The sequence below is a fragment of the Vicugna pacos genome, chromosome 2 (genome assembly GCF_048564905.1).
Source record: "Vicugna pacos chromosome 2, VicPac4, whole genome shotgun sequence".
NCBI lineage: Eukaryota > Metazoa > Chordata > Mammalia > Artiodactyla > Camelidae > Vicugna > Vicugna pacos.
Genome location: NC_132988.1, coordinates 58,059,131 through 58,086,658, shown reverse-complemented (window position 1 = coordinate 58,086,658; position 27,528 = coordinate 58,059,131). Strand labels below are relative to the sequence as shown.

General features: G+C 32.5%; 1 protein-coding gene across 6 annotated transcripts in view; it reads left to right on the top strand.

The window, feature by feature from the left end:
- The window catches only part of CCSER1 (coiled-coil serine rich protein 1), a 1,130,224-nt gene that overhangs the window by 620,427 nt on the left and 482,269 nt on the right, over positions 1-27,528 (top strand). For 5 of the 6 annotated variants that reach the window (XM_072940467.1, XM_072940491.1, XM_072940473.1 and 2 more), the window contains exon 10: positions 9,148-9,225. In XM_072940467.1, coding sequence (XP_072796568.1) covers positions 9,148-9,225 — 78 coding nt within the window. Of the gene's footprint in view, positions 1-9,147; positions 9,226-26,845; positions 27,095-27,528 lie in introns of those variants that run through there. The other variant, XM_031689979.2, reaches the window with a different exon arrangement.

The following is a 27,528-nucleotide window of genomic DNA, read 5'->3' as shown; positions in this document are numbered from 1 at the left end:
TCACCTACTTGTTCATTTATTTTAAAAAGTATCAAACACGTAGAATGTGCCACAAACTACATCAGACAGTTTGGAATCAGTAAGGCTCTAAATAGACATGATCCATGCTGTAGGGAACTTAGATGCTAGTGCAGAAAATAGACCAAATATAGGCAAACAGCCAAATAAAAGAAGTACTTGTCAATTGAAATGAGGGATATTTGGTAAAAAGAGATTAAAAATTAAAAGATAATTACCTGGAGATAGGAATTTAAAGAGTGTATCTCTAAGGCAGTAACACCTAATATGAAGAACATTCCAGATGGAGGGAATGGCATGTTAAAAACTCAACTGTGGAGGGAGAGGTTATAGCTCCATGGTAGAGTGCATGGTCATGTGCATGAGGTCCTGAGTTCAATCCCCAGTACATCCATTTAAAATTAAATAATTAGTTAATTCATTAATTACTTCCTCTCAAAGAATTCAACTGTGAAAAATCTTTGTTCACTCAAGCAACTGGAAGATGAGTATGTCACTTTTCAAGGGGAAGACTGGTATGAGATGAAGTTAGCATAATAAATAAGGGCCAGGAGAGGCAGGGGAGCTGTACTTCATGGTAAAGGTTCACTTTCTATCATATAGACCAGAACGGCTTGATAGAAATACAAAACATGCAACGAGTAATAATCATTTATGTAATTTAATATTTCAAGTATGTTTTATTTAACTCATATCCAAAACAGTATTCAAGATGTAATAAATATAAAATATTCATAAAATATTTTATTAATGAGGTCTTTTTGGTACTTTAAAATCCAGTGAGTATTTTACACTTAATACATCTCAGTTTGAACTAGCCACATTTCAAGTACTCATTTGCTACATGTGGCTGGTGGCCACCATGTTAGAATGGGATATTATTAAAAGGTTCTAAGCATAAGAGTGAGATGATTCAAATTACATTCAAATTACTATGCTGTTATTTACAGATAAGGAGTGGAGAAAATATGGGTGAAGACAGGAATACCAGTTAGAAGGCTGTGTTAGTTTCCTTTGGCTGCTATGAAAAAGTACCATAAATTGCTTGACTTTACAAAAAAACTCAAAAAACAAACAAACAAAAAGCAGGGGTTTTTTTCTTTCATTTCTGGAGACAAATGTCTGAAATCAAGATGCTCACTAGATCACATTTCCTCTGAAGGCTCTAGGGAAGAATGTTTCATTGCCTCTTCTAGCTTCTGTGGTTGCTGGCAATTTTTGTGGTTGCCTGGCCTACAGATACACCATTCTTCTCTCTGCCTCTGTCTTTACATGGCTTTCTCTCCTGTGTCCAAATATTCCTTTTATAAGGGCACCAGTCACGTTGTATTTACAACCCGTCTTAATCTAGTAGAACCTTATTTTAACTTGATTACATTTGCAAAGATCTTATTCCCAAATAACGTCACATTGACAAGTTCCAGACAGACATGAATTATTTGGGGGTGGAGAGATGTGTCACTATTCAACCTATTACAGAGACTATAGAAATAATACATGGTGATAGCTTGTGCACACCTGGTGCATGTCTGTGCTCCATTCCCTTGCTTGTATCTAGGTCATGGGTCAGGGTAGTGGCAGTAGATAGAAAAGAAAGACTGTGAACTCTTAATTAACAGATGTGTTGAATGTAGAGGGGCCAAGCCCAAACAATTGAGGTGATGCTTCTCAGTCACAACTTCTCATTCCTTTCTGTTCAGTTACTAAATGCCCCTAGCTTCTTAAGGATCTAGCTCAAAGACATCTTTCAGACTCCTCTTTGAGGTCTTTTAATATTAGCTCCATCTTACTGAGAAGAGTATTAAATTAAAAGAAATAGATCAGTCTGTTGAAAGCGCTAAAGAAATCAAATACATATTTGTTTAGTCCACCATTACCGAAACTATGCTGGTATTTATTTATAGTACAATGTGCCCTTCGAAAAAAATCCAAAAACTGTTAAGAGTATTGTTAGAATTGAAACAGAAAGCATCATTCAGTTCTGGTTGGGAGAAAGAGTCCATATACTTTGCATCTAGAATATTGTGTACTGTTTTGTGGATATAATATCTCCACTAATTTCAGTCTCCAAAGATATAAAAAGTCCCAGTTTACTTTTTTGATCCATCTATTTTTTAAGTGACCTAAACGTTTCTTAAACCTAGGTGTATGTTCAGTTTGTACAATCTCTTATAGTTAATGAGCGCCATAATTTTAAAATATGCTGTGTAATGGTCTGTCCTTATTTCTTAAAAAAAAAAAAAAAAAAACCGCCTCCAATGCAGTCTGAAGTGATGGCTTGTGGAGGATGTCAAGCAATTCCCAATGAGTTTAGGTATCATAAGATAGGATGAAAGTAAATATGCGATCCAGATGTTTGTTTTATTGATTTTTTTTGACAGTTCCTCTTTGTGTTTGTCTTTATATTTTGACCCATTTTTCAAATGTTTAAACATAAAATAAACCCCTTATCCCTTTGACTTGTTGCAACTTTTTCAAACTTTTCCTGAGATGTGGTGACCAAGAAAGGACTAGTAATAAGTCAGCTGCTATCATTTGTGAGATTAGGGCCAAGAACATAAAAGGGGACTCACAGAACATAAGTCTAAAGATTTAAGTTATAAATCAAGCTTAAAAATTACTCAGTAAAATATCTTCTAGCCTCCTGTCTTGATAAATATACTTTTCTAATGACTTGGAAATCAGTGTTCAAATTACAGATTTTTTTTGGACTCCATAGAGTTGTGTGCCAGAACCTGACCATGGGAGAGAGCCAGCCCTGGCTCCGGCCTAACCTGGCCCTTGAACACCCTGTGTTCTGCCCCTTAGAGCCTGGTGAGCATGTGTGTGATCAACCCAGCTGTCCCATAGCCATTCCTTGGACAACTCTCAGGAGGGATGACCTGAGTCATGTCCTAAGCCAGGCTGTGAGTTCCAGGGTTCTGCAGTATGGTTGGAAGGGGAACAGGGCTTTACGGGGGCACTTTCCTAATCTCTAATCCCTGCAGAATCCTCTTCCCGTGGGCAGAGATAGGGTGGGAGGAAGGTCAGCGTAGGTCCTCTAATACAAACAGCTCTCATCTAAGTTGAAGGAAAAAACTGATTAGTGCAGCTATTAAGTGTACAGCAAATACTAACATTTTTTATTTAATTCTAATCTCTGTTGTTAAAAGTGGGTGGTGAGTGTATAGGGATCCTTTCTCTTACTCTGCCTATGTTTTGTTGTATGTTAGCAATTTTCCGTAACAAAAACTGAGAAAGCTTTAATACATTTTAATATCTGTTGGCAGTTCCAGGAAATTTGACTATCTATGTGGGAGGTTTGATTTGCTTTGTCACTGTTGTGCTTGTTTAGAATTCCACTAATGTCTTTAGTGATATGCCCTCATTAATGGTGGGTGAAAATAATCAATGTGCTCTATAATACTGCCTTTCATTCCCAAGCTTATCCTTGGACTTAGCATCATTAAGAAATTCTAAGGATTTTCCCTTTATTTTTATTTTTTCTATTTAAATAATCTTATTGACATTGAAATTGATTAGAAGGTGATGTTCAAATTCTTTTTAACCCTTCCAATTTCTAGTTTTATCTTGACTCAAAATACTAAACTGATTGTAGTTCAATAAAAAAAGAAAAACTGTCAATTTTCTTGTGTTGGCTTACATTGCTCCTCAACTTTAAAAGTTAGCTTTTCTCCTCCTTTAGAGTGTCAATCTTTCAATACTATTTTTCTTTCCATAAACTTAATCTTTATATCCATGACTTAAATCTAAATTTAGGTTATATTACTTTAAGAAATCTTTGTGTTTTCCATATTTTTAAGACACTTCTTTTTCTAATTCAAATCTACTCTTTGCAAAACTTTTTAGATTTTGGGTAATAACAGTCTCAGGTATGTGTTCATATAGTGGAATTGTAATCACTATTACAAATACTTCCTGTATTAGTCTCTGGTAATTTTACTAATGAGTATATTTCCTTTTATACTAGATTCTAAAGCTAACCCACGCAAGTAGGTCTTCATGTTCTATTTTATAAAAAATTACCTCCTTTTTATCTTGATTTTCACAAACTTTTGTGTAGGTAATTATAATAATATAAATAGGAGTTATTTATTGGGATTATTTGATGTTTCCGTTTCAGCTTGTTTACTGCACTGTATTTTACATGCATAATTTTAACAGTTCTAGAATGATAATAGATATTCATGTCTAAGATAAAAATTATGTAGATTAATAAAATGGCAGAGTTGAAAATATTGTTAATAATAAAGATATATTGTAAAATAAGAATAAATAACCGCCAATATCCTTTATCTCCTTAGTCACTTGAAGCTTTATTTTAAAAAGCAATTCTACTGGCTTTGTCATCATTTTGTTTTTTTTTTTTTTAACCACATCTCCTCCTCCTCAATCCTTAATTATGTGTGCTTGTATGTGCACATGTGAAAGTGCAAAAATATATCAATTGTACCCATTATATTTTTATGATCAGGCATTTAATAGATACATATTTTTGATTAATGAAATTGAAATTAAATTTTTTTAAAGAAATTAGAAACTAGCCTTTTATTTGGACAGCAATATATTATAGAGAGAGACTCTATGACTATACAATGCATAAAACACACACAAACATGCACATATCAGAAGTGATTCTAACAGCTTAAGCAGAATATTTGTTTAGATTACTCTACTTGAACTGCTATCATTGCTGAAAGTTTTCATGCCTTTTCAACTTTACTTTTTATTTCAGTTTTTTTTTTTTACATCTTTCAATTTTGTCATTTTATTCTTGACTCATGCTCCAAAGTGCATTGTTGATTATATTTAGAGTAATGGATATTATGTAGAATTGTAGCTTTTACTGGAAATAAACCAATAAATCCTAAGCATTCTTAAATTGTTCTCACAGTAAAGCAGAAGGACTTAGTAGAGTCGGCAAAAGAGTATAGGCAGGATGAACATCAAGAAGAGTTTTGTTGTTATACTAGCTGTACAGCAACTGTGCTTTTGGTATGTTTCCTTGCATATGTAATATAGTAGTTCAGTTATACATATACGTGCATATATTCATTTTCATACTTTTTCATTATAGGTAACTAGAAGATACTGAATATAGTTCCCTGTACTATACAGTGTAAACTTATGTATCTATTTTATAACAGTTTTTTTAACTTACTTGTTTCACTTAATAGTTTGTGTGACCTTTAGCAAATGATTTCAACTTACTAAGTATGAGTTTCCTATTCTTTTGAAAAGGGACGGTAACATTGAATGTCCTTGAGAAGATTCATATATATTACTTGATACAGTACCTGGCATATAACCACATTCTTTGACAGCATTTATTATTGTTGGTAATCATTGTAATAGTAAAAATTAAAGTAGAAGGAATGTGAATCTTAGAACTACTCTTAGTAAGTTTGTAAATTATGTATGTTTTCTTTAGTTGATATGCATTTACTTATGTTAGCTACCTTTTCTGATACAGATGTTATATTATTCCTCATATCAAATGAAAGTATTTGGAAATTTGGAGAGAAAGCCATTACATATTTTTATTCATATAGCAATATTGTGTAAAATTCAAAACCTTCACATATTTAAGAGTCAATTTAGTCAGCAGTGTAAAATGACAGCAAATATAAAGAAATTTCTCTTCATTCCATTTTGGTTACATTTTCCACAGAATATGCTAGTCATTTTGCTTTTTGTTAATTCTAAGCACTCATATGTTTTATTAATCTTAAGTAAGAAAAACAAAAGTGTATTAATATTGTCATTGCTTGGAAAGGAAAACATAAAGACAGATATTTTGTCTGAGGTGTAGATTTATTTATAAAATTTATCTGCCAAAAGTTGAGCTATTTCAGTACTCCTCTATCCCTCAGAGAGGTTAAAAGAAGGCATTGCAGTGTTTGCTAACACAAGAAAATACTGAAAGAGCCAGGTTAAATGGCATGTATGTGTAAATTAATCAATGGTCAAGAAAAAAAAGATCATTGTATTTCAGTTGTTTCTCTTCTCCATGTTGCTTCCTTCTAAATCTGTTTTTTATATAAGGTGAAAGGAAATATTTGACTAGTTCTATTATAATTTAGTTAAAACATTCTTATGGCCTTTAAAAACAAATTTCAAAATTAAGAGAATACTAAAATCCTTTGACATAAAATTCTGTCCTTTCTGGCATAGACTTGATTTACCACTCTTGACTGATTTCTCACTAATGTCCCTGTTACTGGCTCTCCTTAGGCAAGTCTGAACTAGTAGCTGCCTATACATATCTTTGTCAGGGTCTCTCTGACTTCTAGGTGTTTCTAAATATCATTGCCTGAGAAAGGACCCATATCTCTTCCGCTCCAAGTTGGCTAACAATAATTCTTCCTGGTCTTAGCTGGGATGTCAGTAGCTTCTGCATTTCAGTTGTTTAACTCTATTTGTTTCCTCTCTAACACACGCACACATAAGACATCTGCAGCTTCTCTGTAGTATCTTTACCTTATATATTGACTATTAACTGTTTTTGATTTTTCGGTCTTTGACACTGGAAGTCTCTTTATAGAAGGAGCTGTATGTTTTCTTTTTCTTCATATCTCCTGAACCTTGAAAAATACCCCAAATATGCATTTAATAAAAATTATAGATGAATTTATGCAAATAATTTGCATCAGAAAGGTGAAATATCTATTTCTCTATATTGAAATAAATCAATTTTAGTAAAAATGTTTATATAAAATCAGTGTAGAAATGAAAATATGTGATCCTTTGTTTCTATCCCGTATTATTCATTTGTATATATACATAAAATTAGTATATATTTCTTACATAAGAAATAAAAATTATCTCTAATTCCACTGTCTAGTAATAGCTACTTTTATGATTTATTTTCTGTTTGATTATAATACTTCTGTTATGTTAAATTTTTATCAATCCATTAATACCCTCTATCTTGCAAAAATTCGAGACCCATTAAGACTTATTTCACAACAATTATACAGTCTTTATTTAATCTTCTAAGTGTATGTTGTAGAATCTGTAATGGATATTCATATATTTTCTTCCTACTAAATAAACTAAATTTACACTAAATTTTTAAATTATTTTTTTAGTTTTTATTAATTGAAGTATAGTTGATTTATTATAAATTATTTGCTTCTTAGCTTTTACATCTGAGTCTATTGGAAACATTCTCCATATTTGAATATGGCATACAAATGCAAATGTAATAAATTCACATATGACGTATTTGTCGCGGAAATGCCTGCAAAGGGTGTGGCAATGATTTTCATTAGGAATGTCTTTGCTTTTCTTTTTTATTTCTGAAGATAACTATTCTTGATCTAGGATTTGTTTGTTTTGCTTTGTTTATTAGGCTGTTGGTTAATGAAGCTTTCTGAGTTTTTCATTTATCTTGATTTGAATTTCCTTTGTAAAACTCAGACCAGTGGACCAGAGTTTATCAATCCTTTTCAACTCCTACCTTTAGGGTGGAAGCCCTTGAAATGAAAATATGAGGGAGCATAATGGAAGATTTGCTGTTCATTCTTCCTTGCTCTGTGCATTGGTGTGTAGGCTCTGATTCATATATAAATGTTTGTTTACCTACAGATTTACAACTTATTTTTCCAGTACTTACTCTAGCCTATTTTGAAATAAACTTTTCTAAACAACCATTCAGCGTTAGCAAATGTTATTGATTCTTTTACCTATTACTACTTCTCTGCTCTTTCCCATCCCAGTAGAAGTCGAAAACACAACTTGTTACTTCTCATTTTACATTTATTTTGGAAAATGTGGCCCTTTTTCACTAAGCCTTTCCCAACAACTAAAATCTTAACTTTTCACATGACATCTTCTTGAGTTATCTACTCTCCCCTTCATTTTTGTCTGAACAGCAGCACTAGAAGTTTTATAATGGGGAAGTTGTTAGGTTGAGACATGAATAGTCTATGAAGTATTTCTCTGACATATTTCATTGTCAAATTATGTTTACCTAAGTTATGCATGTACTTTGTTAAACAGCTTTAATTTGCAAATCTCAAGAAGAATTTAAGGGAAAGAGGGCGAATGGGGAAGGGGGAGGAAGATGAGAGGAGGGTGGAGAGAGAAACACAAGTTTTGTATAATTGGAGTTCTTATGAGGAGGTTTGTGGCGAGCGCTGTCCCTTCCTGGAAAGAGATGAATTAAATCATAGTTTTTTGTTATTAAAATATTATACAACTATTTTGAGCACCCAAAGTCAAGAAAACAAAACAAATTGTCCTTTAAAGCAAGTTAAGGCAAAAACAGAATCCGGTGGAGTCATGTGAACTTACTTGGGAATAAGTTATTCAAACTTTGTCAGTTGTATTGTTCTCATTGAAAATGGAAGATAATAGTAGTAAAAATCCCCAAATATAATGTGATAATATGAGCACAGCACTCCCAGCTATGCCAGGCACATGTTATAATAGCTCTGCTCAACATACCTTCTATTTAAGTGAAACATTAGTAAATGAGAGGCCCCCTAGCCAGAAGCCCAGTCACATTAGTAGACCAGAAATTGTACATTTGCATTTGAGATATGAAATCCCAAACTTCCTTCATGCATTATTTCCCTTACCTATTTATAAACAGGATTGGATTAGTGTCAAATCCTTAAAGGACAGATTCTTGAATGTGTAGATTCCAGAAGAGAACTAAGAAGCAAAAAAAAAAAAAAAAATCAATAAAAATAATAACATAAAAACAAACTAAATGGAATCCACTGGATGGTATTATTTATTGAAAATGTTTTGGATATTAAATGTAAATGCTCTGAAAACCAGATCAGTAAAATCCTATCAAATTAATTGAAAATAAAACAGCTTAACAAGAAATAATAGCATAAGCATTTGGTCTTGGATTTAAGCACATCATGTCTGTAGCATTCAGCAGTGGTTCGGACTCAGTGGTTCCTGGACTGAAAAAAAAAAAAAATGCCAAAGATGGAGTTGTTATGACCTGAAAATTAAAGTTCTGAATATTTAAGCTGGTAGGCAAAGTGCACACACAGAGAATCAGGAATTGTACAGTAATCAGATTTTAATAAGTGGGGAATATTCGTGGAAAAGCACACGACTCACCAACAATGTGTTTTTGGTTTTGCTTTTTTTCTTTTTTTGCAGGAAAGAGTCCGGCATTTACAGAAGGCTTTTACTTCAAAAGTAGATAAATCCACACAAACTGAACTTCTAGGCTATGATGTGAGTAGCTATATAAAACCATTTTTATCTTTTTTTATTGGTATTCAGCCCTCCACAGCTTATTTACCTCTGCTGCTGCTGTGTCTATGCATTGATTTAATAGGATTTAATGGTGCACCATTCATCTTTTGCTCTTAAATAATCCCCAAATACCTTCTGGGGCTGAAAAAGATAATTACAGGCACACACTAGCATACCAATGTCTTACTAATTTTTTTAAACCAACATCTCTAATACAGTCTTCTGAATTAGTGAATTTGCAGACATGTGAAAGAGACCTATTCACATACTAGCACAATTTATTTTTAAGAAAGTACTAATTTATTTATTACCAATTTAATAAAGTTAGGTTTGCAGTCACCAAAGGCCAAGCACATCCTTTTAAATTCTGGCGCATAAAAGAAAACAGCTTTGTAGAGAAATTTACAAGACTATTTTAGCTCTTGGTCTTCAATCGGGCTGCAGAACTAATTTAATTGAAAGTTTGCATTTTTTCATAGTGTGAAATACTTGTTGAACTGTCAAAATAGGATTGTAAATTTAATACGAGATTGCTTCTAGTAACGCTAAATGATTTTGGGCAACTTTGATTCAAATACCTATCTTCCCTTAAACAAAGTTATGAAATTTTCACTTTACCTAAGTTCATGACTTTAAATTTCCTTTTGATGAAAACCTAAAGGAAATACCTTCTTTGTCTTGGATCTAACATTTGTGAGAACTCTTTTTTAAAAAACATTATTTTTAGCACTTCATTGACAAGTATTAGTAGAATAAAGATAATTTGAAGTGTTACAAAGGGATATAATGATAAAATGTAAGTTTATCTGCCTGTCATTATAACATAAATATGGATATTACTTTTCTGCTGCCTTACAAAGTATATTAGTATATTTAATATAAAGCTATGTGTCTCTATTAGGAAATAAGACAAAGTTTTGAATTCCAGCAAAAATTTTCAGATATTTATGTGCATTAATTTAAAAACATTAAAAGCTATGCTTTTCTTTTGAATTACTCTCTTACTTTGATTTAATATGTTTATTCTAGATAGTTAAATTTTCTAGATATCAATATTGTGACCTCAGTGGTTCCTAAATGCCAGTGTTGTATATTATTTAGGTGATGTTAGTTGCATAGTTTTAAAAAGAAATGATTTTTATTAAGTTCACAGATTTACCACAATAACTCAATTATTTATCTCTTTTGGAGATTTCTTTCTGTTTAAATTTTTTTTTCAATTTATATTATTTGCATTTAAGTCCCTAGGATATAAAACCAATGTGTATTTTACAATTAATAACTCAGGTATTTTTAAATCTGCAAGCCAGAGAGTTATCCAATAAGAACAATAAACCCATAGTTCCCATTAAATGTTATTTCATCATGAATTCATACAACACAGGAACTGTGTTTACACTTAGAATCCACCTACTTCAGTGCCCTCAATTTTCAAACAAGCTGAGTTCCAGAAAAGTGAAATCACTTGTTCGCTACCACACATTCTTTGTGCAAGTCTGGTCTTTTTTTTTTTTTTTTTTTTTTTTTTTAAGTAGTTTATTCTTACAGCAAGGCAAAAGGAACATACTTATGCATTTGGATTCAATTATTCCATTGTACTCAATTTAAGAAAATGATGTTTGGGAGATTAAATTCTAAATTTCTGAATGACTGAATATAAAATAAAATGTAAGGGATCTAGAACACTGTTCATGACAACTAGTGAGAAATAGTGGCTAAAAATGAATGGTACCTGTGGGAAGACACTAAGCTATAGCTACTAGCAAATTCTGTGCATTTGCCTGTCTATGCTCCTAACTTCTCTTGTTTTCACAAAATTTCTTGTATCAGTGCTGTTTAGTTCTCCAACCATGTAAATGAAAATTAAAAATAAAAGCCATGATCATAGTTGATTCTTCATTATTCCTAGCTTCTTTTCATATCTGACAATGAGAGCTCAATGTATTTTACTGGATAAAACTAAGGTTAAAGAATAATAGTTTGGGGGTAGTGAGTTCTTAAAAGATCCCCTTGTACAAGTGTCTCTTACAATTTGGGTAGTTGTTAACATAATCTAAAGATTTCATATTTTATACTTCCTGGTGATGTGTATTCCAGGACATAATCATCAGCATCAGCAAATTGATTACCAAATATATGCATATAGAACCTTATGCCAGTAACTAGATGTAATTGTCCTAATAGACTTTAGGGTAATTTATATGAAGGAAACTGGGGAAGGAAATATTTTAAATAAATCAATTAGATATAAGGAAAGCATTTTAAATGTGATGAATTTTATGACTGTTTGGAATATTATTCATCAGTAGTGTAACTTTTTTCATGACTGAAATTTATTTTCTGTACTTTAAAGTATAGGCATTGCTGGAATGTCTCCAGGTCTTTAATACAGCTCTGACTACATAGAATTGGTATTAGTTAACAGATAATCTTTTTATAAAGTGAATTTGTGGTTGAAATCCTTATTGGGGAAAATAGCAGGCTAGGTGTTAACTATGAGAACTCTTACAATTGTAAAAATACTCATTGAAACAAAAGAACACATCCACAAATATTTATATTTTCCGTGATTTGTCACATTTTATATGCAGTAGGAATCACTTGTTATCCTTTGACTTACAACATTTTGTTCACATTTTCTCAGGAAAGTGTAGTCTGACATTTTAATTTTTCACAAATATATATACCCAGATATATCTATACTATATTTACTGATAATTTTCAATAGTATTTGTCAGATAAAATACTAAAAAGTCTTATAGGAATTTTGTGCATTATAGATGATTTTTGTACTCCTCTTTTCTTACTAAAGCTGCCAATATTAGCCACAAATTGTTCTTTTTGGACCATTATGGACGACGTTTCAATGATATGAATGTCAGAATATAAGAGACTACAAGTATCCATTAATATAATATCCTTGGGAAGGCAGCTGTTGCTACATATTTTGCTTAAGATAGGAAATAGAATCCCCAGAAGATATTAATTATTATGAAAGCTATTAAGAGAAATTTCCAAAAATCCACTACAGTGAGTAAGTTCGAAGATTTGTACAGTAAACAGCTTCTAGCCTGCAACAGATTTATCAGGAGACTTGAAACTAATGTTAGAGTACAATGTGCTCTGATTTCTAATGCACAGGGCAAGAATTACTTAAAAATAAATTCAGAGTGTCTTAGCAAGAGCCTATAAACACAATAATTCTAGTGATGAAGGAGATTGTTAAATAAATGATGAATGTGTCTTAAATAATCAATGCCAATTTAACCTCTTTCACCCTCCTCTGTCTGCACAGGCTTAGTTTATTGAAAGATCAAAGAATAATTTCTTAGGTGTCACTTGTGTTATTAAAACAGGATAGAGGATGAATAGATGCAGTCAGGTAGCAATCTTGCCGATTATAAGATTACATTAAGACGTAGGCAAGATTCTTCTGATTACATCAACTATATGAATAGATACTTCAACAAAGCACATATACTGCCTGTAAACATTTTATAGTTTGAACTACTGCAAATAATATTTTGGTTTAAATAATTGAGAATGAATAACCAAAATGCTACAGTGAAGATTTTATATTCTGACGCTGAGAAAAATCAGGAACTTTTATTAACTTAACATCTTTATGGACTTTTTTTTTTAAACTTCCTTTTGCTGTTCTGCAGAAGATTGTCTATTTAAATGTGGCTGATTGACTTTAAGTGTAAATTTTTCTTTCCATGAGTGCCTGAACTTGACTCAGAACAGTCACAGGGTCTCTAGATTGCTCTTTGAGACAAAAGCACTGAAGTTTTAATAAGTTCTTTGTTTTATTAGCATATATTTTACACTTATATTTAAAAAGAAATGTTTGTTAGCATCGAACTGGGAATGTTTTGTCTTTATTTTCTTTGAGTTTTAAAGTTACCAGGTGTTTCATCAAGTATTAATAACTTAGTCTAAATATCATGAATGGTTTTCATTTGGCTATTGAAAATTGACTAAATTGTGACGTCACACACATTTTGTCTCAATCATGTATGAGTGAAGCATGAATCAGATTGGAAATGTATGCTCACACCACCGTCTAGTTTTCAAATACTTTAACACATTTTCCAAATGGTGGGAATTGCTTTATAAATGCAGGGTTCTCCTTAACTAGTTACATTATGAATACACATTTTGAAAGACTCAGTGCAATTATCTGTGTATTCTCAATCTATGCTACTTCTCTTAGATTTAATTTTGGAGCCCTCCTTGGAATAGTTAGTGTAGTGTGCAGGGAATTCTAACAAATATGAAAATAGTTCATGTAAGGAATAAGAATGATTAGTTTTTACTATAATTGTTTTATTAGCTATTAGAGCAGGAGAATATTGTATTATATTAATATGTTATGTCAGCTTATGGATTAACCCCAATTCTAAAAATTGAATAACTATCAATTAGGCTCTCTCATCTAGCTGCTAATAAACTGCAGTTTGTTCAATCTATTTTAGATCCATTTGTTGCTATCATCTTTCTTAAATTCAGCACTTTTGATCATGCATCAGTGTGCTCCAGCATTTAGTAGATGAGTATCTCCCCTCATTGTGTTTCATTTAGCTATATTTACTTACCTCAGATACTTTTTTTTCCCACAAATTTTAAAATATCAGATTTAAAAACTGAATGATATATTCCAGGTTTTCTTTTGAACTACAATTTTCCATATTGCATTAAGGATAACTTTCAGACAGGAACATAGATTAAAAATACATGATCATCTGCCACAGGTGCTGTTTATATTTAATGCAGGAATAACAGTTTATCTAGTGGTAATGTTCTAAGGGCATCACTTTTGAAAATCCATACATATGTTCCTTGAACAGATGTTGCTAAGTGCCCCCTGGAAGCCAAGCCCTCTTCTAGGTACTTGAGATACACCCTTTAACCAAACCACAAATATTCCCTAGTGGAGCTTGAGTTTTTATTATTATACTCAAAGAATACATGTAAGTAAAGTGCATGGTATGTTAGAAGCTGATAAGTGCAATGTGAAAAAGAACAGTGGCACAGGGAAAAGATAATTGTGAATGTAGGTGTGGGGTCAAGGCTATGATCAGAAATTTTAAATACAGTGATCTGGGCAGATCTGAGGGTGAGATGTGAGACTGGAAGGAGGTGAGGTGAACACCCCTTTAGTCAGAAATCCTTTTGTGATATGCTCCTTGAAAAACCCCTTGAGGGCCCTAGTCAGAACAAATTGATGTATCTTGGCTGCAGCCCTTGGTTGGCTTCATTTAGAGGCTCTGCAATATGATAAAAAGGGGAAAAAAAAGTACATTCTGGACCATTAAACCCTAGAATCAGACCAGTGATTCAAGAGACTCACGCTAGGGGAAAGCAGACCACTGAGAGAACAGCTTGCTTAGCCTCTGAGGTCATGTTCACTTTGCACTGGCATTGAGAAGAAAGCTCAGTCTAATTAACTACACTATGTAAATTACATGTACTTTTCTTCTTCCTTTTTTGGCATGCAGTCTCTCCACCCTCTTCTCTCTCTGTGTGTGTACCACTCTTCTTCCAGCCCAGGCAGAGTGGAATTTAGACTTAATTATATATCAGCACATCCCATTTATTAGAGGTGTACCACTAAAAGTAAACAATTAGAGAAAGCACTCAATAATTACTTGGTGAAAATTAAATGAATAGAATAACTAAGACTCTAATATTTTTATAATTCTAAAAATCTAACAAATCAGTAAGTGTTGTTTTACTTTTTTCACAAAATTATACAGAAGTGTATGTTGCTATCATCCAGATTTATTCTATATTGCTTTATTACATCTAGCAGATATTTTGCAATGACTATTCTGTGCCTTATAGAATATATGTTAAATGCAAATCAGCATAGACAACCAGTGATTTTAAAACATGAGTGACAATGTGCAGTTGCCCTTCACAGTATTGCTTTGAATGATTCTTTTAAAAATCCTGCATCTTTATCTAGGAGCTAGATCATTCCTGGAATGTCTCCAGGTCTTTAATTCAGCTCTGACTACATAGAATTGGTATTAGTTAACTGATAAATCTTTTGTTAAATGAAATTTGTGGTTGAAATCCTTATGGGGAAAATAGCAAGGCTAAGTGTTAACTGTGAAAATTCTTATAATTATAAAATATTCATTAAAACAAGAGTACACCCGCAAATACTTTATATAACCTTATGGGAGGAAAAATAACTTTCCCTCTACCCTTCCTGGCTGAGACCTGCCCCCTTCCCCATAATAAGAGAGAATTACTGGAAAAACAAACAGAAGTTTAGTAACACGTATAATATATCCCTCTTATATAAGTGGACGATAATCTAAGAAAACAGTTAATTCTCTGAAATGGCCCAAACCACCACCTTAAATCCATCTGAAGGCAACAGAAGGTGGGGATGGGGGGGGCAGTTATGGAAAGTTATCAGGAAAAACTCAGTAAACAAGGATATAGTTTGTTATGCAAATTTAAGTTGGTGCCTTCTTCATGGGTAGAAATTTCTAGAGTTTTGATCATCCTCCTCTTCCTGGTACAGAGAGGGAAAAACCCTTACAAATGGAGATTTCCTTTAAAAATGTAAATTCTTGGAAAGGGTAACTTGCTTCTCATTTTATTAGAGCTTCTCTGTGTCTGTTTCTTAAAAATAACCAGCTTTTGAAAACCCGTTTGTCAAAGAGGTATGTTTTGGGGTAGTATATTTTGCTCCCCTTTAACCTAGTAATAGTGATTATATTTGCTAAAAATTGTATTGATTCAGTGATAATGTTGATTAAAGAGAAGAAATGTAGATACTTGTTGAAAAGAATTTTTCCCAACGTACTTCTACTTCATCTCATAGATTGCCATCTCTACAGGAAATCTAACTCCAAAATTTCAAGTATTTTCCTTAGAAAACTTTAAAAGTGTTTTTTAGTATTTTCCAGTATGCTAAGTGGCATTGTATGACAAGGAGTCCCTTCTGAAGGAATTTTTACCACCCTTGGAAGAAAACACTATGTATATACTAAGGGCATTTTTCAGTATCTATTTCTAATATATTATGCAATTGTAGCTAATCATAATTTGTCTTTAAGTTCTAAGACTTTGCTCAAGTACTTGTTCAATGTAAATCTTTGGGGATTTATATTCATTTCTAGGGAAAGAAGTAGTTTCCTTTAATGTGGTCTACAATCAGAAAGATCCTACAAAAGCAAATTTATTCTTTAAATATATGTATGTATACATATATGTCTTTGCAACATGAATATAAAAATATTTATATAGATAAATATACAAATAAAACAAACACAGTCTCTGAATACACATGCACACAGACCTGATGAAATAGGTACAAAAAAGAATCTACTTTTATTTACTATACTGTACTTAATGTAAAAGATAAGATTACATGAAATTTATTAACTTGTGTATGTACATAATAACAGAAATCACACTGTACACTAATACATTTTAAATGTCTGAATTTTAGTATGATGAAGTTGGATTTATACAGCTATTAGCTGAGTATATTTGTAACCCAATTATATTATACTTGGTATAAATTAATATTTAAATGTTTTTTAAAGGTAATAGTCACATTTGCTCCCTTAAACCATTACTTTTTCAATATGCAGAAATCATAAAACCATATATTCTAAATTGAAATGATAATGATAACAATTTTCATCTTAGTATTAAGATGTGACATTACTTTACTTTTTGCATTATTCAGACTGATAGCGTTTTTATTTTGTTGTGTTTGAGCCTTTGTTTACCCAGGCTGTCAGATTTAATTAATTAAGTTACTTCATTTATTTTTTAGTTTTCTTGTGATGTCTGCTGTTCTGACAATCCTTTTACTTACTTGTAACTTGATTTTAGCAGCACAAAATTAGATAATATCTGTTAAGATCATGAGCCCCTATGATGTTCTTTCTCTATCAAAAAGTTTCTCAACTACTTAACTCATATCTGGGGACCTGAGAATACTTGTGTAGAGGAGGATAATTTTCTTCTAGGTTCTTCGCTGAGACCCCATTATAATACAGAATAACAAGAGAAAAACAAAAGTTTAGTAACATGTATACATCTGGTATAGATTGGAGATACACAGGAAAACTGAGTGAACTCCTTGAAATGTCTCAAGCTACCATCTTAAATACTCTCTCTAGCTAAAGACAGAAGAAAGATGTTGGACAGCAGGAAGGCCAGTTATGGGAGGTTACCACGAAAAAGCACCATAAACAAGGGTATGGTTGTTATACATGTTAAAGTTGGTAACTTCTCCACTGATGAAATTTTCTAGAGGTTAACTCATCCTCCTTTTCTGGGTACAGAAAGGGAAACACCCTTATAAATGGAGATTTCCCTTATAAATATGCATGTCTCTTACAAAAGGGTAACTTTTACTTAATTTTCAGAGGTTCTCCTTTGTCTGCAGTTTCTTAAAAACTGTCAGCTTAAGATGATTCTCATGCCAAAGAGACATACTTCAGAGTGTCAAATTCTGCTCCCCTTCAATCTTACCTTTAAATCTTACCCCAAGAAATTCCACAGCCCAGAAACTGAGATAAGATGATCCATTATTTCATTGAACCAATGTCTTACTCTTGAGAATAGGTCAGTCCAGTTAAACTGTTGTGTCTCATTTCAGAAGGTGATCTTGCAGAGGAGTTTCCAGTGTTAGATTGATACAGTGCTAGCAATTATGTTTAGTAAGAGGCAAGTCTATTTTAAAAGACAGATTAATGATCAGAACAAACTGTAACTCAGTGTGAGTCCAGGGGGCATCTAAGTCAATTTTCTAGATGTCAGTCTCAAAGCATCTTTTGTCTCTGATGTTATCAGGATGTCTCTTATGTTATCAGGTGTTCAGGTAAACTTTCTGAGTGGCAACAAACATGGAAGCTTGTCTACTATACATGAGCTGTTGTAGAGATTTCCCTGAAAGTTTATATCAGGTTGTTCACATTGGGTTTGCAGAGCTTTAGGAAAGGGCTTTTTTCAGTCGTTCCAGGTTAGAAGGATGGGAGAAGTTGAAAATGAGCTTGGAGAATTGTAGCAAGATATTTGAGGAAACTAAAAGAATTCGGGTTCCAGTACAGTTTACGGGCAAAAATCAAAACCTCTTAGACAATAAATAGGACTAGAATCTAAAATCCACAAAGGTGCGGATTTTCCCTCCATAATCACCCTCATTTTTACTAAAGATAATCACAGGAAGACTAAAATGTTTGTAAAATAAGTCTAGTCTCATTTAACTTGGCTCATCTGATTATTTACATAAGTGCAGTAAGAATAGTGATTGGCGCTACAGGTTCTTTTTAAATCTGCTTTGCTGAAACTTTAATAAATAATCTGATTGGACTTTTAAAAGCCTCAAGGCTAGGAAGCCAAGTGAAAAAGTTGCCATCACACTTTGCCTCAATACCTACAGTTTTCAGTTAATTTAGACCTTTTCTCAAGGTCTAAAAATATCTCAAGGTTTCTGTGCCTGCCGGAAAGTGACCTTGGTCCTTACTCACCTGGTAAGGTGCTGGGAACCCTGTAAGCAAGGTACCAGGCTGGTTTTCCAAGGGGCTTTATTGGCTCCATAAAGTCAACCTTAGTTTCTTAAAGTTGTCTGGTCATATCTGATTGTATGCACTTTCTCAAATATGACACTCCAGTCAGAGCCTTCGTAATATAGCCAATGTTTCCAATTTTGTCCTGTTAACAAGAACAGATTCTTAATTAACTTAGGCAAATAAATACAGTGCCATGAACATAAGAATACTTAAAATCTCTGAATTATGGAGGGATCAGGTAGGGAGAAAAAATAATTGTTTCATCTTTATTCACAAAGACAATTTGCCAAATTGCTATAATTGATACTTAGCTTAAGAGAAAAGAAAAAGATTAACTTAAGTCTAGAAAAACAAAACATTAAAGAACCAGCAATGTTTAAAACAAAAAATTGTAAAAATTACATTCATCTTCATCATTTATTCAGTCCCGTGTTATTAAATCTCACCCTGCTTTAATCCAGCTTTTCCATTATTTCTGGCAATTCTTACCTAGTTGAGTTTCATGATCTTAAATTATCGCGAATTGGTATTCTGCTATACTTGCTAGAGTCCTTTTCATGAATCTCCTTGAGGATTAATCACTTTTGCAAAAGCACCAAAGTTAAACAGTAAATGCTTGCAAATCAAAAAGTACTTAAATAGCTATGGTTAAAGATCTGATGAGAGTTCATATCAATTTAATTGAAAAAGATATTTGGTGATTTCTGTGGCATACATTTTAAGACCATAAATAGAATTACAAATTACAACTTTATACCAGTATATATCAGATTTCTAGGAATTTTACACCTCATACATTTTCTTAGCCAAAAGTAAATCTTACTTTCCTTACATGCAGAGTTGTTTTTCTTAATTTTAGTAGTCTTAGTCTTAGTAAAAGTAATTCTTAATGCTTATACATGTTAATTTATAGCAAAAACTAAAGAAAGTAAGCAATTGTGAACTGTATGTTACAACAGCATTCTTTAAATTTGCAAATTAATCCATTTTATAATTTCTAGAAGCATGTGTTCTTTTTAATAATAGTCTTTCAGTGTTGCACTAGACATACCATAATACATAATTATTACTGAAAAGTTCAACTAAAAACTCTTATCCTTCTTACATCTAAATCAGGTGTTATCAACAATTTGTTTAAACTACCTACAAATAGTTTGAGACATTAAACAAAGTCAGCCATCATATGAAGCTATTTTTCCTGTTGACAAATTTTGTAACAGATAATATGAACTTCTTTGACTATTAAACCCAGGTAGAATGAGAATTATGTTTGTGTAATATTTAATGTTAATAACAATGAAAATATGTCTATTTTAATTAAACCAACAAACTTCAACTAGCTTTTTTTTTTTAACAGAAAATTATTCCAGATGATGTGAATTTAAAAAAAAACAACTGGGGTTAGTTTTTATTTCTGAGAGTTTTAGGAATACTTAACTTATAAAGCACTTATTTTAGGCCAATTAAATAGAGCTCCTCTGAAAGTTAATTTTAGCAATAACATCTGGAGGTAGAAAAAATATCACTCATCTACAACATACATATATAGATATACATATATACACATACAGATGCAAACAGATCTTATAGCTTTCATTCTAAAATTTTGGCCATAAGGTACAAATTCTAAACTCACTGTTTTATAAGAGAATAGTTTGATCCAAATTGTGTTTTTGACCTTTTGTCCACGCAATGGCTAATGCTTTTTTTTTTTTGCTAATATTTATGAAAGAAGACACTTGAAATTTTTCATCTGCCTGTTTTCCAAATAGCTCCTTCTGTTTCTAATGAGAAATATCTCCCTAAAGTTTACATTCCAAGGAGTTCTTAGGTCTTAGAGAAAATGGAGTAGAAAATTTACAAGATGGTGGAGAAAATTTGCATCTCAGAGACACAGAGAAAGTATTAAAATTTTCTCCAAAATGGGGTTTTAGAGTATATTTGCCTGTTAGCAGTGATCTAGAATAATTATTTAAATTTTCCTTATTTTTCTAAAGTGCCAGATAGTACCATTTCTAAGGTCCTGATCTTCTGTAAGCATTTTAAGAACTGGAGAGGTTTGATGGGTTGATTTAAAAAAAAAAAAAAAAAGGATAGTGAACTTTGCATTGTTTCTAGAGCTACAACTCTGGTTTTGCAAAGATTTGAAAGACAAAACTAGTTGTTTGTAATTCCTCAAAGAATTTGGTCATAGTCTAAATGATATCAAGGGACTTTGCCCATCTGACTGCATCATTTTCAATTTGCTTTGTATCAGGGAGATTTTCAACTAATATGGAGATCAAAAGATTTCTATATTCTGGAGCTTTAAGGTTTAGTGCAGTATGCTCTTGTAAAATTTGTATTAAGCATTCAACAAAGGCCTTCCAGTGCTCTTTTTTTTTTTTCCCCCTTAGTGTGCAACTCAACTTTAGACCAATTAACCTTAAGGGGAGAGAACCTCTACTGTTGTTTCAGTAAGCACCTGAACATCAACCTCTAGCTGATTTATTTCCTGATCACTTTTAGAAAGGCCTGGGAGAACTTCTGGTCACCTGTTTCTCTTATGAGGGAGGGTTTCCCAAGGGGCCTTCTGGCTTATCTGATAAGTACAGTATAATCATGGATGGGAAGAATACCTATTAGCCCCCAGTTAGGGTTCCTGTGAGTGGGGTTCTGGATGTCCACTGATCTAATTATTCTAAATCTGGTAATTATCTTCTGTAAGTGGTGCTAAATAAGGCTTTGTAATTTCATCTTGTTAAAGAAGTCTGTAAGGTAAGTTTTTACTTCTTAGTCCCCTCTTTTCATAGGTACCAGAAAGACAGTTACTTAGAACAAGACCTCTCCAACACTTTTTCAGACACAGAAATTCTTTCAGTTCAAAGGAGTCATCATCTGGCCATTGACAAGTAGGATCTTATATTAGTCTCAATAACAACTCAAACCAGTAAGGCTATTTATGGCTTAACCATAGATGCAAGAAGCATCCCAAATGACTGTGCAAAAGATAGAGCACTCACAAGATCCAGAAATTTCACTCTCAAAGTTAGTCTAAGAAAACAAAGACATTCATTGAAACAGGTGGTAGAAATGGTATAATGAAAATAATTTTTCTGGTTTCTGATATGATGCCTTCAGTTGTAGACACACTTGCCTGTGACACTAGGCAGGTGCTACTGGAATGAGACTTTTCCAGTACTAAAGAGACAATGAAGTTTGAGATGTCAGGGGTCCCCTGTGGACTTAAACCCTTCTGACAAATTCCCCTGACAGCTAGCATGGTTGGACCATAAGACTGCTGCTATTGGGCTGTCCACTAGATGCATGCTGACACATTCATCTTCCAATTAGTGGATACCAGAGAAAATATTCTTACTGGTCATGAAGCCAAGCTCTTAAGACATAGAACAAGACAAAAGGAAAATCTCATCTAGGCTATGATTTCTCCCCCTTATGACAAATGACAGGAAAGTTAGAGACAAAAGCAAACAATTATTATCTCTCTGGGAGGAAATAGAATCAATATAAAATGAGAGTACACATCATAAAAAATCTTTACCAAAGTTACTATATTCAAGAAACTAATTCACACAGGTATTTTCTTCTGCTAATCTACATTTGTAAAGGAAGGGACAAGAAGTGTTGACCTTCCTCTCTTGACCAGGAATTATAGTTAAACAGATCTAGGACAGCTGGCTTTGGTAAGAGTTATTAAGCTTGGTCAGCCTCTGCCAGTTTTCCAGAATCCCATTGGTGGGCTTTAGAGCAAGTATGGTACCTCAACAGTTTCCATCATGGGTCACCAAACTGTAGGGATGGAAAAATAATTTTACTTCTACATGTCTAGGTTCTTGCCTGTCTCTTGCCTGTAATAAAAGACATAGTAACAGTAGAAAAACAAAAATTTAATATCATGTATACTTCCTGTAGATATGTAAGATACACAGGAAAACTGAGTGACTAATTCCGTGAAATGGCCAGGCCAACACCTTAAATACCATCTCCAGCTAGAGATGAAAGAAAGATATTGGGCAGTTGTGGGAAATAACCAGAAAAAGCACAATAAACAAGGTTAAGGTTGTTAATGCAGACTTAAGTCAATGCCTTCTCCATTGATAAGTTTTCAGAGATTTGGTCATCCTCCTCTTCTGGGAACAGAGAGGGAAACACCCTTACAAATGGAGAGTTCCCTTATAAATGTAAATGTTTCTTACAAAAGGATCACTGAACTCAGTTCTCAGAGCTACTTCTGTGTCTGCAGTTTCATAAAATAATTGGTTCAAGGTAATTTTTATGCCAAAGAGACGTATTGTGGGGGTGGCAAATTCTGCTCACCTTTATTAGCTTGTGTCTTCAGTTAAAGAAGTAGTAATACTTTTAGGGAAAGAATATTAAAATATCAGATTATTAGTGTTTCAAATAAAGATGTAAAGTGTTTTATATTTAATAACTTATAAATAACCATAGACAGCTACAGAAAAAAAAAAAAAACTTCCGTAAATATTTGGCTTCATACCAAATAGGCAAAGGAATTGGAATTTTCAGAATAATGTGTTACAGAAAGTTTCCTGAAAGAGAGCTGCATGTAACATTAACCTCATGCTCTATAAAGTAAGAATACCAGGAAATTATACTCTTATGTGGTGACACATTGTTAAGATGGTAATTAGAATTTTAAATTTATAAAGCTGAGTTACTATAGAGGAAATTTATACCAAAAAGAGTGTAGTTTGCAATTCAGAGTTCTTAAAGAGTCATAGTTCTTTACATATCAGAATTACTTCAGATTTGTCATTTTATGAGCTTTATGCTTGTAAATGGATTTACAGATTTGGATTTAATCCATCAAATAAGAGGAAAAAGTGTCCAGTACAGAGTAATTTTCAAAAAGAAAAATACTCTAAACAGGTTCAGTATTTTCTTGCCTTGGAAAACTATAACCTAAAAATTGATGAATTGTTCATTTTCTTAGTCTAAGCCAAGTATTAGAAATAAAGCACTTTTCAAATTTTAGGGTTGTAAGAAACACTTAATATTGTTCCAGAAATTCTAGTCTTTTTAATTTATGAGAAAGTTGCTTCAAACTCTAAGTTAGCCTGAAAGAATTAGCTTTTCTTGGAGGGAGCATCAGTAATGACTTAATATTTCTTAAGGTCCAATAAAAATCAAAAGGAAATGTAATGTAAATTATTAAAATATACAAAAATTACTTGGAGTGTCTATTATTTTCTGCTTTTTAAGAATATTTCCCCATTTTGTTTTTATTATGTTAAAATATAAATAATAAATCTATCTATCTATATATGTATATATATATTACATGTACAAAAACAAATGCATATATGTTTTTTGGCCTTTCAAGTGGATATTATTGTACTGTAATAATTTTTTACTTCATAATTCACATGATTGAATATGATATTCAGTCATTTAAATTTTTTACATTCAAGTATTTTCCTTTTATAGAATAGCATTGTCATATATTTACAATTTGATATTGAGAGAAATTTTGAAAAGTCTAAAAAAAAATTGTACATGATTTTATTCTCTATCTAAGCAATACTATCTTTAGAAATCTACCCAGTGCATGCACATTCTTATATACCAAATAGCACTTGTATAAGGTTTTCCCTTACAGGCATTATTTTTATTAGCTAAAGATGAAAACAACACAAAAGTGACCATCAATAGGGGATGTTTGATTATGGCTCATTCACAAAATGAAGAGCTGTAAAGCTTAAAAAAAGAGAGAGAAAACATCACTGTTCTGATAGGGAGTAATCTCTAGATTATATTAAAAAGTGGATCATTGAAGGTGTGAAGCAGTTACAATAGCCCCAGAGTGATCATGAAAAAGTATGATAGCTCTCAAATTACTGATGTCCCTCCAGAATAGTCAAGAGGAACCATTCTTTGTCATTAGTTGTTTCCTTGTAATCCCCGTGTTCTACTAGCTGAAAAGGACAGAAGTAGTGGGGCTTTTTGTCCTCATTACATGATAAATACTAGAATATTAGAAACTGTCATGGTAAAAGAAATGTTAGAATCATATACTTTAGTGACATTTGTGTCACTAAACATATTCAAACTATTTTTCCCTTCATTTTTACTAACATTTTTTAGAATATTAAAAGGTAGATTTGGGTTAGAGCTTTATTAAAAATATGACTGTTAGGGGTCATACACTGGAAAACAAATTCGAGATTTCCAAAATTTTCAGAATATATTTCCTTTGTCTTTTACATTCATTTAACTAGCATTTGGAGGACAGGTGCTAAACACAGATTACCTATTAAAAGTGTGTTAGTCTTAATGACTCTTCAGACTTTTTTAAAAAAGATAATGGTTGGTTGGCAAATACATAGCTGCCTCTGTGTACAACAATATTATAGCTCCAAGTTTCCTTTCATCAAAAGATATTACACCTTTTTTCATTTATACAGTCACTTAAATAAGAGTAAAAAAAGGTATTTCAGGCACTGAGATTGTAGCTGTGAATGAGAAACAAGCAAGTTTTCTTTCTTCGTAAACCTTGTATTCTAGTGGATGAGGACAGAAAATAGATTAGAAATGAAGAAATAAACAAGAGAATTTCACACAGCGATAAGAGCCATGATGTAAATCAGCAGAAAGATGAGATTTAAGAGACCAGTGAGGGGAAGAGGAGGGCTTGTGCCTAGGAAGCACTCAAGGAAGACCTGGGGATGTTGCCTTTGAGCTGTAACCTGAGTGATGGTCAGCTACCCACAAACCTAGAGCAAGCACTTTGACGGAAGAGATCAGATTACGAAGTGCAGTCACCTTCGAGTACTGCTTGCTGCCTCAGGACTGCCTCACGTTGGTTTTGGTCTTGTCCTCCTACATACAGGCTCTACACATTCTAATCTCTGTAGGCACTACAGATAAATCTGCAAAAGAAATAAGCACAAACATGCAGTTTGCACTATTGTATTTCTCCTTTAAAACTGTTAATGATTCACTAAGGCTTAAAGGATTAAATCTACATTCCTCAAACCACCATCTATAGCTGCTAAAGTGATACTCTTCACTATTTATGCAATTTTAGCTCCAACTGTTGCCAGACTTAAATCTTCTATTCCACTTAAACTGCTCCTACACAAATTTCTATTTCTTGTCTCAGTTGTTTAATGTTTTGATTTGTTTTGTTCTTTTGCTCTTAACTGTTTTGTTTGAACTACCCCTCCCCTATAATATATCTCTCTTTTTAGGCCTAGCTCCAATCCCATAACCTTGTTTTGTTTACCCAAAATGGGAATGCTGTCCTTTAGAACAATTTCAGCACTTAACGATCCTATATAATGTGTCTTGTAGTGGTCAGTTCTATGTATTGGCATCAGTTCTCTGCATTGATGTGTAAATCTCTCCTATATATTAACATAGAACTTACTGTTTTGCAGTAGGGCTCATCATTTCTATGTTCGTTTACATCTCTCCAATTGAATTCTGCATTTCTTGGGAGCAGCTGCCACATTCTATATTTCTTGGATCCTGTGTTTCCTTTTATACACATTATCTGCACAACGGAGTTTTTTTTTTTTTTTTCCAAGTGAAATACTCCTGTCACAGAAAACTGCAGTGAAGTATACAGATTTAAAAATAATTGCTGCAAATTGAAAATTCTGTTGAAGCTTTGTGTTTAGGATGATTCACAGAAATATCAGGAGAGCTAGGTAGACTTAACCTATTAATCATTTATTTTTCTGGAAGTGAGGAATATATAGAGTTGAGTAAAACTATTATATTTTACTCTACTTACAAAACCAAGGAAATAAAATTTTGCTAATCTATCTTTCCTCTTTTACCGTGTATTTGGTAGTAAAATATTTAATTGGAAGTTTGGAGCCTATAAACACTGCTAATACAGGTATTTTAATGAGTGTTAATAGCAATTTTTACTTAGAAAATCGTGAGTAAAACAAATTTATGTTGGTCTGTGTTTTTTTAATTTGTGTTTAAATGTTTTAAATCTTCATATTAAGTAAAAATTTCATTTCATTTTTATTTGATGTCATTCATTCATTTATTTTTGTTTTCTTCTTTTCAAGGCCCTGTGGAATCCTACATGCACTGAAGTTTTATTTAAACCAGTACATATTTCAACCTAGGTTAAATCATTATCTGATAAGAAATGTATCACAAATCTGTCACATGCTAAATATTAAATCAATTTCTATTATTGCATATGTTGGCTATTTCTCAGTATGTAATACAGAAATTTTTCCATTCCAAATATTTGACACCTTTTGCATTTATACCCAATTGAATAAAATATGGATGAAGATTCAACTAACATATTCCTGATTTGTATTGTATTTTTAAAACAAAAATAGATGTTTAAAAATTATGTCCATATGCAGCTATCCTAAAATGTAATATTCCACTTGGCAGTACATATTTTTTGTTCAACCTTCTCATCCGTGTCATTTGTCTTTCTCTGGTTATAGTCTTCATTTAACTTCACTGTATATTCTGTGTACATTAGGTAAATTTGAAAACAATGCTTCTAGTTTCCGCCATCCTAGTGTGACAGGTCTTACTGAAGAATGAAATTACCTCTATTTTTCTCTTGTGTTGAGATCGAAATATGAAAGCAGTATGTCTTCAAATGAAATAAATCATGAAGAGTCTAACTACAGAAAGTCAGAAACCTATTTATATCTCTAAACAAGTGAAGAAAGTCTATTGGCTGTTGATCTCTTACTGAGGGAAGTTTGTTGAATGTATTGTC